Source organism: Bufo bufo, chromosome 2 (assembly GCF_905171765.1).
Source record: "Bufo bufo chromosome 2, aBufBuf1.1, whole genome shotgun sequence".
Lineage (NCBI taxonomy): Eukaryota > Metazoa > Chordata > Amphibia > Anura > Bufonidae > Bufo > Bufo bufo.
This window is the reverse complement of record NC_053390.1, coordinates 3510257-3523958: the sequence shown is the minus strand read 5'-3', so window position 1 is coordinate 3523958 and position 13702 is coordinate 3510257. Positions and strand designations below refer to the sequence as shown.

The 13702-nt window shown below is 46.9% G+C and overlaps 1 protein-coding gene across 2 annotated transcripts in view; it reads left to right on the top strand.

Moving 5' to 3' along the window:
* The window catches only part of CD72 (CD72 molecule), a 149839-nt gene that overhangs the window by 24052 nt on the left and 112085 nt on the right, over positions 1–13702 (top strand). For both annotated transcript variants that reach the window (XM_040420699.1, XM_040420698.1), the window contains one exon: positions 2030–2119. In XM_040420699.1, the coding sequence (XP_040276633.1) occupies positions 2030–2119 (90 nt within the window). The remainder of the gene's footprint in view (positions 1–2029; positions 2120–13702) is intronic.

The window sequence follows — 13702 nt, the reverse complement described above, 5'->3', positions numbered from 1 at the left end:
CACTGCCCTGTAATCTGTATATAATACACAGTATAAAGCCCCGTTCACTCCTGTACACCGCCCTGTAATCTGTATATAATACACAGTATAAAGCCCGTTCACTCCTGTACACCGCCCTGTAATCTGTATATAATACACAGTATAAAGCCCGTTCACTCCTGTACACCGCCCTGTAATCTGTATATAATACACAGTATAAAGCCCCGCTCACTCCTGTACACCGCCCTGTAATCTGTATATAATACACAGTATAAAGCCCCGTTCACTCCTGTACACCGCCCTGTAATCTGTATATAATACACAGTATAAAGCCCCGTTCACTCCTGTACACCGCCCTGTAATCTGTATATAATACACAGTATAAAGCCCCGTTCACTCCTGTACACCGCCCTGTAATCTGTATATAATACACATTATAAAGCCCCGTTCACTCCTGTACACCGCCCTGTAATCTGTATATAATACACAGTATAAAGCCCGTTCACTCCTGTACACCGCCCTGTAATCTGTATATAATACACAGTATAAAGCCCCGTTCACTCCTGTACACCGCCCTGTAATCTGTATATAATACACAGTATAAAGCCCCGTTCACTCCTGTACACCGCCCTGTAATCTGTATATAATACACAGTATAAAGCCCCGTTCACTCCTGTACACCGCCCTGTAATCTGTATATAATACACAGTATAAAGCCCCGGTCACTCCTGTACACCGCCCTGTAATCTGTATATAATACACAGTATAAAGCCCCGTTCACTCCTGTACACCGCCCTGTAATCTGTATATAATACACAGTATAAAGCCCCGTTCACTCCTGTACACCGCCCTGTAATCTGTATATAATACACAGTATAAAGCCCCGTTCACTCCTGTACACTGCCCTGTAATCTGTATATAATACACAGTATAAAGCCCCGCTCACTCCTGTACACCGCCCTGTAATCTGTATATAATACACAGTATAAAGCCCCGTTCACTCCTGTACACCGCCCTGTAATCTGTATATAATACACAGTATAAAGCCCCGTTCACTCCTGTACACCGCCCTGTAATCTGTATATAATACACAGTATAAAGCCCCGTTCACTCCTGTACACCGCCCTGCAATCTGTATATAATACACAGTATAAAGCCCGTTCACTCCTGTACACCGCCCTGTAATCTGTATATAATACACAGTATAAAGCCCCGTTCACTCCTGTACACCGCCCTGTAATCTGTATATAATACACAGTATAAAGCCCCGTTCACTCCTGTACACCGCCCTGTAATCTGTATATAATACACAGTATAAAGCCCCGCTCACTCCTGTACACCGCCCTGTAATCTGTATATAATACACAGTATAAAGCCCCGTTCACTCCTGTACACCGCCCTGCAATCTGTATATAATACACAGTATAAAGCCCCGGTCACTCCTGTACACCGCCCTGTAATCTGTATATAATACACAGTATAAAGCCCCGTTCACTCCTGTACACCGCCCTGCAATCTGTATATAATACACAGTATAAAGCCCGTTCACTCCTGTACACCGCCCTGTAATCTGTATATAATACACAGTATAAAGCCCGTTCACTCCTGTACACCGCCCTGTAATCTGTATAGAATACACAGTATAAAGCCCCGCTCACTCCTGTACACCGCCCTGTAATCTGTATATAATACACAGTATAAAGCCCCGTTCACTCCTGTACACCGCCCTGCAATCTGTATATAATACACAGTATAAAGCCCGTTCACTCCTGTACACCGCCCTGTAATCTGTATATAATACACAGTATAAAGCCCGTTCACTCCTGTACACCGCCCTGTAATCTGTATATAATACACAGTATAAAGCCCCGTTCACTCCTGTACACCGCCCTGTAATCTGTATATAATACACAGTATAACGCCCCGCTCACTCCTGTACACCGCCCTGTAATCTGTATATAATACACAGTATAAAGCCCCGTTCACTCCTGTACACCGCCCTGTAATCTGTATATAATGTAGTAAATCCTTGCATGTGCTTTCTGTTCAGGGTTGCGGACTCTTCCTCCATGTGGTACTAGCACTCTCATCCTCCTCTCCTGCGCTCTCCTGGCTGCCGTCATCGGGCTCTCTGTACAGTGTGAGTATTTCTTTAACCCGTCCTCTCAGATTTCAGATGGATTTAACCCTTCACATTGCAGATACTCTAACTTCCACAAGGATTTTCCTGCTGCATGTGTGGAGTGACCCAGAGAGAGCATGGAGAGGATGGGAGTCGTAGTTGTAGTTACAGTGCTCACGGTGGCTGGGCTTTCCTTCACTAAACCTCTGTCAGTCCTAGGGCCTGTGAAGTGAAGGGAGTTTGCTTGGCTGATAGGAGTAGTAGGTTCTACTGGTTGGTGGGCGGTGGTGTGCCCTTGGAGTCAGCTTGTGACTGCTGGGCAGGTATCTACAGATATATCATGGTTTCCTTTTCTGGTGGCAGGTCGTAAACACATCCAAACTAAGGGGAGGCACATGGTGTCACCAGGCGGGGCTCATCACTGGGGTGGCTGTGCTGGAACAACCCTCCACTCACTCTGTGTCCTAGCATTTCCTTCTGCAATGCAGATCTCTTTATAAGAAGAATGTTCATGCTATGAGGCAAGGCCGGAAGACTAAGGCTAAGTCCATGCTATGAGGCCAGGCCAGAAGACTAAGGCTCAGTCCATGCTATTAGGCCAGGCCGGAAGACTAAGGCTCAGTCCATGCTATGAGGCCAGGTCGGAAGACTAAGGCTAAGTCCATGCTATGAGATCAGGCTGTATGGCTAAGGCTCAGTCCATGCTATGAGACCAGGTCGAAAGACTAAGGCTCAGTCCATGCTATGAGGCCAGGCCAGAAGTCTAAGGCTCAGTCCATGCTATGAGGCCAGGCCGGAAGACTAAGGCTCAGTCCATGCTATGAGGCAAGGCCGGAAGACTAAGGCTCAGTCCATGCTATGAGGCCAGGCTGGAAGACTAAGGCTCAGTCCATGCTATGAGGCCAGGTCAGAAGACTAAGGTTCAGTCCATGCTTTGAGACCAGGTCAGAAGACTAAGGCTCAGTCCATGCTATGAGGCCAGGCCAGAAGACTAAGGCTCAGTCCATGCTATGAGGCCAGGCCAGAAGTCTAAGGTTCAGTCCATGCTATGAAATCAGGCTAGAAGACAAATGCTCAGTTCAAGTTATGAGGCCAGTCCTGAAGATTAAAGCTCAGTCCATGCTATGAGGACAGGCCGGAAGACTAAAGTTCAGTACATGCGATCAGTGTAGTCTAGAAGACTAAGACTCAGTCTATGCTATGAGGCCAGGTTGGAAGACTAAGGTTCAGTTCATGCTATGAGGCCAGGCTAGTAGTCTAAGGCTCAGTCCATGTGTTGCAATCCTACAGGCTCACCTGAGTCAGAGGACAGCTGGCTGGAGGTGGAGCCCAGTGGCAAGGACCGCAGGCAGGTTGTAGTTGCAGGAAGTCAGGCAGAGGCGTAATCGGTTAGCAGGCAGTGGGTCAGGGCAGGCGGCAGTGAGCGTGGTCAGACAATCCGGATCGGGAACGGTGGAAGCAGTTCAGTTGGTAGGGACAAGCAGAAGAGTAGTCGGGGACAATTCCAAGGTCGGCAGCAGTCGAGTTGGTAGCAGTAGCAACAGAGGAACAGCAGTAGATGCAGCAGGATCAAGTCCAGAAGAACAATAACCAGCAGGGATCTGGTGCAAGAGGCTGGGCTTATAAAGAGGAAGTAGCAGGTGCAAGGAATCACAGAGATTAACAAGGCAAGGCTGGAACAAGGTAGATCAAAGAGTTCAGTAGAAGGAAATGTCCAGAAGGGTTGGTAGTCTAGTGGCTAGAGCTACTGCCTGGGACATGGCTGGTCACTGGTTCGAATCCTGACACCATGCTATAAAGCCAAGTCATAAGACTAAGGCTCTGTCCATGCTATGAGGCCAGGTCAGAAGAGTAAGGCTCAGTCCATGCTATGAGGCCAGATCGGAAGACTAAGGATCAGTCCATGCTATGAGGCCAGGTCAGAAGACTAATGCTCAGTCCATGCTAGAAGGCAGGTCGTAAGACTAAAGCACAGTCCATGCTATGAGGTCAGGTCGTAAGACTAAGGCACAGTCCATGCTATGAGGCCAGGTTGGAAGACTAAGGCTAAGTCCATGCTATGAGATCAGGCTGTATGGCTAAGGCTCAGTCCATGCTATGAGGTCAGGCCGTAAGACTAAGGCACAGTCCATGAGACCAGGACATAAGAATAAGGCTCAGCCTATTCTATCAGGTCAGGCTATTAAACGAAGGCTCAGTTCATGCTATGAAGCCATTCCTGAAGACTAAGACTCAGTCCATGCTATATGTATGGCTAAGGCTCAGTCCATGCTATGAGGTCAGGCTGGAAGACTAAGGCTCAGTCCATGCTATAAAAGAAGACCATAAGAAAATTGCTTAGTCCATGTTATGGGGCCAGGCCAGAAGACTAAGGCTCAGTCCATGCTATGAGGTCAGGCTGTAACACTAATGCTCAGTCCATGCTATGAGACCAGGCCGTAAGAATAATGCTCAGCCTATGCTATCAGGCCAGGCTGTAAAACGAAGGCTCAGTTCATGCTATGAAGCCAGGCCAGAAGACTAAGGTTCAGGCCAGGCTGTAAAACAAAAGCTAAGACCAGGCTGGAAGACAATCGCTCAATCTATGCTGTGAGGCCCATATCTGAGAAGTTCTTCTCTCAGTCAGTAACTTGAGTCCTCTTTAGGCTGGTCCCTCTGATTAGGTCAGTTACATAATGTAAATGGCTAGGCTAGGCTGGGAGACTAAGATATTGTCCTGTGACCTCTATCCTCTACTTACAGATGTATCACTGGACTGACTGAACTAAACTGGACACAAAGCAGGACTCAACTCATTTAAGCTCGACACTCCTTCCAGATTTTTTTGGCGTAGATCCAATAAGACAGGGAATCAGAGAGAAAGACTCAGTCCTGCGACACACACCCAACACATTCCTAAAGACAGGTTACAGCTTCTTTCTGCTAGTACATATAAACAATGGAGCATTCTGCTGCAAGGGAAGAAATAAAAAGTTAGGGGTATTTGGCTTTTCGGTGAATTTTATGGAAAACATAAAAAGTTCCAGCTTCGGTGATATTACATTATGAAAGTCGGGCATTTAAATGGAAGCAGCAATGGTGATTTCCTCATCTCAAACATTTTATTGACTCAGAAGCCGACCCCAGTGCTGGGTACACCGCCACAAAGTGTCAGTGTCTGAGGAGCTTCTCATGTGGCCTTGAGCATCAATTCAAGCCTGACAACAACGTCTGCTGTTCACAAGTCACCTTATTGTCTGCTGAGGCATGGCATCCCACTCTTCTTGGAGGGCAGCCCTCAGGTCATTGAGGTTCTGAGTTACAGGGTTACGCACCTCTACACGGTGACTCAGTTGGAGAAAGTGCAGGCCACTCCATGTGAGGTCCCCAGTCTCCAGCAGCCGTTCCCTAATGATACAACCTCGATGAGCTGGCGCATGGTCCTCCATGAAGATGACATTAGGCCTGTGTTGTTCATGCAGAGGCACAATGACTGGATTAATGATGTTCTTCAAGTAGTCTGGGCTGTCACTGGACCATTCACACAATGTAGGGCAGTTCTGTACTGACTAGACACCCCTGCCACACTGTAACCTCACCACCACCAAAGGCTCGTCTGGTGACAACAGTGAATGATGCAGAGTGCTCTCCTTGACGTCTCCAACATGATTGGTGGCCATCATTTCTGCTCAGCGTGAATTGACTCTCATCAGTGAACAGCACTGAGGCCCACTGGTCCCTCATCCAGCGTATATGCTCCCTGGCCCATACAAGATGCCTGTGCCTGGTGGGGTGGTCAGGTACCCTTGCAGGTTGTCTAGCACGCAGACCATGCTGATGTAAATGGTTTCCAATGGTCTGATGTGACACTTGGGTGCCTCTCACCTCCATTATATGTACCTGGAGTTGTGTAGCATTTATCTTCCGGTTCTGCAGGGCATTGTTCACACTGAAGCGGTCATCAGTGTGGGATGTGTCAAAGAACGCCCACTTCTCTGCCTTTCTGTGACTCTTCCTGTAACATCGGCTGCTGTGCGCCGCTGTTCCCCTGCTTCCAACCGATCCTTGTGTCCTGCTAGGTTGCTGTTATCTCTGCTTGTGTTCCTGTGTACCTGACCCTTGCTTGTGTTTCTGGACTCCTCTACCTGTTTGATCCCTGCGGGCTTGCCTTGACTCTCCTGTTGCCGATCCGGACTGCCTGCCCTGTACCTGTGCCGCCTGTCCTGACCTATTGCCTGTCTGACTTCACCTCTGCCTCATCCTTCGGTCCTGCACTGTTGCTCCTGGTTACGACTTGGCTTGCTGACTACGTCTGTACCTCTGATACCTCCTGGTCTGCCTGGACCAACTGCCTTGTGTGCCAACCCTCCTCAAGAGGTAGCGACCTGGTGTCCCCCTCGGGAAAGTCTATTCAGGGCCTTGGGGGGGGGGTGTCAAACTTGGCAATTGCTCAGGGGCCCCCTACTTCAGTGCTGCTGTTCAGCAGAGCATCCATGGAAGCAAACGGGCGGACAGCTGCTCTTTACAATGCAGTGTAAGGTCTCCTCCCTCACATATAAGAGAAATCATTACCACAGCGCTGACAGCTCCGGACACCAGCAGCGTCTTCTACTGGAGCTGTAGGACCTGCTATGACGTCACGTGCAGGAGGTGGAGCTCAGCACAGAAGAGGGGATGAAGGACCAGTGATAACCTCACCATGTGACCAGAACAGGAGGCGGAGCTCAGCACAGTAGAGGGGATGAAGGAACTGCCATGACCTCACCATCATGTGACCAGAACGGGAGGCAGAGCTCAGCAATGAAGTAAAGAAGAAGACCAGTGATGCATGGGAAGAAGTGAAGGATTCAATGTAAGAGCCAGGGAAATGCTGAGAGTTGTAGTCCTGTCCTCTTATATAATATCAGAGTACATTACAAGATGAGGTATGAGGAGAGGACTACAACTCCCAGCATGTCCAGGCCATTATTATGTAATATCAGGGTACATTACAACACTATGGATATGCTGGGAGTTGTAGTCCCATCCTCTAATAAGTCCCCCTGTAACGTGCTATGATATTAAATAATATTGCTTAGACATGCTGGGAATTGTAGTCCCATCCTCTAATAAGTCCCCCTGTAACGTGCTATGATATTAAATAATATGGCTTAGACATGCTGGGAGTTGTAGTCCTCTCCTGTTATACCTCATGCAGTAATGTGCTCTGATTTAGGGCCGGGAAGATGGATAGGTGAGGGTCGTCGTCTGTCTAGAATTCCACTTCGCTACACATAAAGGGGGGCGCTCTCATGGCCAACCTCACAAGTCTCAAGCCTGTGAGGCCTCAGAACAGCGCAAGAAGCCGCAATGACATCACTGCAACCTTCTGCGCTGGGTCTTGCATTATTGTTGTGTTTCAAAAGTCAGCTATATACAATCACGCACCTGTGTAGAGCAACCTCTATGTGCACGGGAGTGACTTGTTGAATTTGACTTTCTCCACTTACAGCTTACGCATCAGACACCCAGGCGTTAATCAAGTAGCCTTTTAATCCGGAGATTATATTACAAGATGTTGCAGGGTAATCCAGATGGTAAAAGAATTATGCCAACAATAAACTCCTAGCTCAGAAGATGGATGCTGCTACTCAGAAAACTGAGCACACTATGAGCGAGGCATCACTGGGAAAACAGGGAGTGGCTAGGCTAAACTAACTAGAAACCTGAAAACAGGGGGGGGAGGGGGGAAAGAGTAGCATACCAATACACAATGCAAGATACTGGAACAGAACACTCCCCGTCTGGTATCGGTAGATACCACTATTTATATGCATACAATGGAATTGTATAAAACAATAGCTTGCAAATGCAAATAATGTCCATCTACCTGAAAAGGAAACATGCAATGAATGTTATTCAAATAAAAAAAGGATAAGTCTTCAGTTTGGGCCATAGAGCTGGTACTGGAAACAGTCTTAGAAGATGTTGAGCATCTTTGGTAGAAGGGATCTCAACATGGAAGTTCTGCAGGCAGGAGTAACACAACTTCTGTAACAGAGCGGAAGAAGGTTTTGATTGCTCCACCTCTCGCGGTTCTTACTTCCACCTTACGAACCTTCCCATCCGAACTGGAAACGACTTTAGTAATAAGTCCAGTAGGCCAGTCGAGATGATCAACTTGTTTGTCTCTTAATAGAACAAAATCGCCTTCCTTTAAATTAGGCCTTGGTTCTTGCCACCTTCTGCGTTCTTGCAAGAGGCAGAGGTACTCTGTTCTCCACCTTTTCCAGAACTGACTGGCGAGATGTTGTACCTGCTTCCATGGAAACTTGTAAAGGTTGTGCTCATTTATACGCTTGCTCTTCCCGGATTTTGGCTTTAGATCTTTGTCTAGTTTTTTTAAAGGACTTCAAGGAGTTTCCAGCATTGTCAACATCATACTGTGCATCTGGAGATGGATGATCCGAGTCAGAAGAACATTTAGCTTCCACCATTATCTTAGACGTTCTACTCCTTATAGAAGAGGCTGTATGGCCTTCACCCGAACTATATGTCCTACTTCTTTCAGGAGAAGCTGTTTGGCCTTAACCTTGACTATGGGTTCTACTTCTTTTGGTCGCATTGTCAGGTTTCTCCTTGCTGAGGAGCCTGGCGGAGTAGCTCACCATGGAGTCATACTCCATGTCTGTGGAAGGTTTGGAATGATTGATGACGTATTTGTGGGACCTGCGTCCAGGAGCCGGGACTGTGGGAATATATTCCAGATACCGTCTCTTCCGTCCATGTCCTGCAGGGTCTAATGTATATTTGCAGGGCTTTGCTGGCTGCTCCAGGGGGTCGCTCTTGGATTTCGGAAGGGCAGAGGTGCTACCCAACTTTTGGTATTATCCTTGAAGAACTCTCTGTCCATGAGGGTAACAAATTCCTTATCTTCCGCTGAAGGAACTAATGTATTATCCTTAGCAGTAACTTGGAAAACCATTTCCCCTATTCCATTAATTAATTCTTCCTGCCTAACGAAGGGGTCTGTCTCTCTGGATGTCTTGGTTTTCAGCTTGGGGCTCTCTTGCAAATAGTAGTGGTTGGGACACTGCCTGAAGTAAGAGGTTTGTCCCCCTCTTAATACGTTGGTTCTAAAGGAGTGTACTTGGCAGGGTCTGTGGGTTCTGTCCAGACATACATCCCCCACGATGACCCAACCCACTAAGTTTCTGGGCATATGGAGCGTTAAAAGGGCCATTGCAAAGTTCAAGGACCTTATGAGCCTCGAGAATGTCTCTACCTAGCAGGAGTAAGATCGCGGCATAGTTATCAAGGGGAGGAATCTCTCTGGCTATGTTCCTGAGATGAGGGTGATGCTGTGCGGCCTCAGGCGTGGGAATCTCATCCCTTGCGTCCGGCAATTCGTCACACTCAATAAGGGTTGGAAGAGAAAGTTTCTTATCTCTTTGATGGGCTTCAAGGTGAAACCATTAGCTCTTCTTCCTGAGGTTGTCACAAGACCAGAGAATGTTCCTAGGGTGTAGGGTGTAGTTTCTCCCTCTATCCTGAACAGAAAGAACTTAGGGCTAGCTAGGGAACGATTACTTTGGTCATCTAGAATAGCATACATTCTTATAGTCTTCTCTGGTTGTGCAGTAGGAAACACATCCACGAGGCAAATCTTGGAACAAGACTGACCACACACAAGTCCTTCTCCACATACCTCTGTGCATCTGGGCGTGATGGTAGTGGTTGGTCGGTCGGCACTCTCCCTGCCATGACTCTCCCTGCCTTGATCGGAATGGGGCTTGCGCCAGCTAACTGGTTCTAGGTTCCGCCTGATTGGTCCCGGGTGAACAGCGGACACATGTAGATCACTATTACATTCAGAACACTTGATTGGAACCTCACAGTCTCTGGCGAAATGCTCAGTGGATGCACAGCATCTGAAGCAGATATTACGACTCCTTAGGAACTCCTTACGTTTCTCAAAGGGCTTTCCTATGAAGACACGGCACTTCATTAAAGGATGTGGTTTATCATGGATAGGGCAATGATGATCGGGTTCCTTAGGGCTTTCGTTTCCAATTAAAGCGGCTGCGTTAATAGTGGGCACAACCCCTGTCTTTTTTACGGAAATTAAACCTTTAGGGTTTCTCTGTCTGGGACTGAAAGTCTCGTGTTTGTTTAGTAGAACCAAAGATGTTGGTCCCCAAGGTGTTGAAGCTCGGATCATTTTTGGCTCTAGCTAAGTCCTTGATTAACTTACAGAAGAATGAAAATGGTGGAAAGTTAAAGCGATGTTGCTCCTTGTATTTTGAACCTGCTGTTGCCCATTGATCTTGAACATTGAGGGGTAATTTCTCCACGATCAGGCCCATGGGAGGTATCAAGAAAGCTGAGACCTGGTAGCTGCGGCTCTCCCTTGACGATTTCAAACTCAAGAAGAAGGTCGATTAATTCCTGGAACCCTCAGCGGTCTGTATTGGATAATTCAGGAAAGTCGTATAGTCGTCTAATTAAGGCAGATTCAACTACTTCCAAGCCGCCGTATGTCTGCTCTAATCTATCCCATGCGAGGTGAAGGCCTTTGACTGGTTCGTAGATATGAATGGTTTTGAGTCTTTTAACACAGTTTGACGACCATGGACCTAGCCATCTAATTAGTAAGTCAAGTTCTTGCATAGGCGGAACACCAAGGGTTTGAACTGTTGTCTTGAAGGTGGCCTTCCAACTTCTATAGTTCTCTGGGCGATCATCAAAGTTTGTAAGGCTAGTACTGATGAGGTCCCTGAGGGTGAGGTACTTAGCGATTTCTGATGAGTCATTTCTTTCCTGCATCATGGTGACGGGAACTTCTCCCTCGCTGGTGTTATTGGCACCATCTGATATTTGGGGGTTGAAAGATGGAATGGAGTGGCAGCTGGGTTGAGCGTAAGTGAAGGCTTCACATCTGGTAATCTTGGCGCCAGCGTCTTGGTCGCTATGCGACTAGTCTCAGGAGGGTTTAATGTGATTTGATGAGCTTGAAGCAGCTTGGTCTCTAATGGCGCCTGAAATACTGTGTAACGTGCCAGAGGTTTGAAAGAAAGAGACATGTCCACTGGACTGGGGTCAACTGTATAGTTATTGGCTGCCCCTTTTTCTACTCGCATGAGTTCAGCAGGCTGGTGTGCAGAGGCAGAATCTTCTTGTGCACATGCATTGACTTTGCTTTGGTTTAGAACGAATTGCAGGGTACGCCTTTCTGAGTCATTAGATATCTTGGACATAGGATGATAAGCTTCTTCTTCTTCTTCAGAAGCTTCTTCTAGAACTCTGAGTTCAGCCATGGCTACTGCTTTTTCCCTTTCCTTCTGAAGGACCTCCAACTCAGCTTCGGCCTTGGCTTTGGTTGCTTGTGCGTGAGCCTGTATAGCGGCTTGATTAGCTTGAGATCGGGCTTGTGTCTCTGCGACTCGTGCCTTAATGGCTGCTTCCTTTCTAATGCAGTGAGCTTGTACCTTCGCTGCTTCCGCTTTTGTGCGTGCTAACACCAGTGAGTTACTCAGCGAAGAGTGCTGCGAGTGAGACTTAGCAATGAGAACTGAGCAATAGATTTCGAGGAACGGGATGAAGCTTTGGAGTGCCTTGAAAGGTTAGAATGGCGGGACGCAGTTTCATATTGTTGTGATATCTTGTCCTCTATCATTGACTTGACTGCCACAAATCTGCTATATCTTTCATCATTAAGTGCAGTGTGGGTCTTTAATTCTAGGATGAATTCCTCTGAGTCGAGACTTGATAGCAGAGAAGAATGTTTTTCAGACAGTCTCTTAAAACTTTCACAGGTTTTATTCAATTTTGTACACATGGCCTTTAATTGATCTTCATTATAGCCTGATCCATGTGCTGCATTCTTACATTGTTTAGTCTTTTCCCACAAACTGGATAAGTTATTACATATCTCAATTGTGTTAGTTAGGAGGACCTCTTTAATTTTTAAAGAGGGCTTGGAAATCCTTTTAGCTGTGTCTTCCATTTCCAGCTCCCTCTAGTGGTAGTTCAGTCTTTTAGTAGCTTACAATGTTGGCCGGGTGCCAGAAAGGCAGTCACATGACCTCCTGCTGCAGGTGGTGTTTGAGTTAAGCCTTGCAATGTATCAATATGATGGGCTCTGCCCTGTAACTTGATAGCAGGCAGAAGATACAGTAGGTGATCGCGAGATTGTGCATAAAACTGGGTTTGCATCGGCGATATTGACCCTCTGTGAGCCCTGTCGCGTGAGACAGCACCGAGCTGTGTCGCTCATTCATTTTTTTTTTCCCTCTGGATTCCTGCCTAAATCACTTTCACCGCTAGGTGTCATGCACGCTTTGTTTTCTATTTGTCATCACACTACAGTACTACTGTGGCTGCAGAAGAGTGTGTCAATTTCTTGGGCATATGAACAAGTAAAACTGCTGGTGGTCCAGCGGCAGCGTGTCAGCCTTGTAACACCTAGTGTCTAGGGTTCGATTCCCCCGTTACCTTTTTTTTTTTTTTTTTTGTGTCTTTACTTAATAATTTGTGTTAACTTCCAGAAAAAGGTTAATTAGATCATTTCCCTGCATAGCTGCAAAGCTGGAGATTAGTGTGGCATACTGCTTTTATTAATATATGAACAAGCGGTGCTGGCAGTCCTAATGTGAGCTGCATTATCACAATGTGACAAACATGCCATGGTGCTGGCTGATTATGGTCATAGAATTGAAAATTCACAAGTAAGTTTGCAGGCGTGCTGCCAAGACCGCACAAAATCCATTATAGTGCAGGTTCCCTGCTGGTGGGGGCTTCACAGGAGAACTAGGTTCATAGAGGATGGGGGACTACAAGTCCCAGTTAGGGCATACTGCCAAGAGTGCACAAAGTCATTGGTTCCCTGCTGGTGGGGGCTTCACAGGAGACCGCTTCTACACACCTGCAGAGTAGCAGCAGAACGGTGCGAGTGATGCTTCACTTCCCTGTCAGGCGGAGTGATCTCCACCCGACAGGAGCTTCCTAGTCCCGGCTGGTCTGACGTCATGATTCAGAGGCTGGGAGCGCGGGATTGAAGAACAATGCCGTATTTAACACCTCCGTCTTAGATATGTGAAGTGGACTGCTTAATGCTTTGGGGGAGGGGGGGGGGGGTGTTAAATAATTTACAATGCAAGTGTTTTTTTTTTATTTATGTTTAATGTGTACAGTTTTATTTTGTATTCTCCACAAAAAGCTAATAACATACAGTATTGTAATGTTGAATTACAATAGAATGATACTTGTGCTGTAGGCATACTCTGCCAGTTGGGGTTTGGAGCTAGTTTACAGGCACCCCCCATGGTGCCAATTCTCCTCCCTGTATGTTACAATACTGTATGTTATTAGCTTTTTGTGGAGAATACAAAATAAAACTGTACACATTAAACATAAATAAAAAAAAAACACTTGCATTGTAAATTATTTAACACCCCCCCCCCCCTCCCCCAAAGCATTAAGCAGTCCACTTCACATATCTAAGACGGAGGTGTTAAATACGGCATTGTTCTTCAATCCCGCGCTCCCAGCCTCTGAATCATGACGTCAGACCAGCCGGGACTAGGAAGCTCCTGTCGGGTGGAGATCACTCCGCCTGACAGGGAAGTGAAGCATCACTCGCAC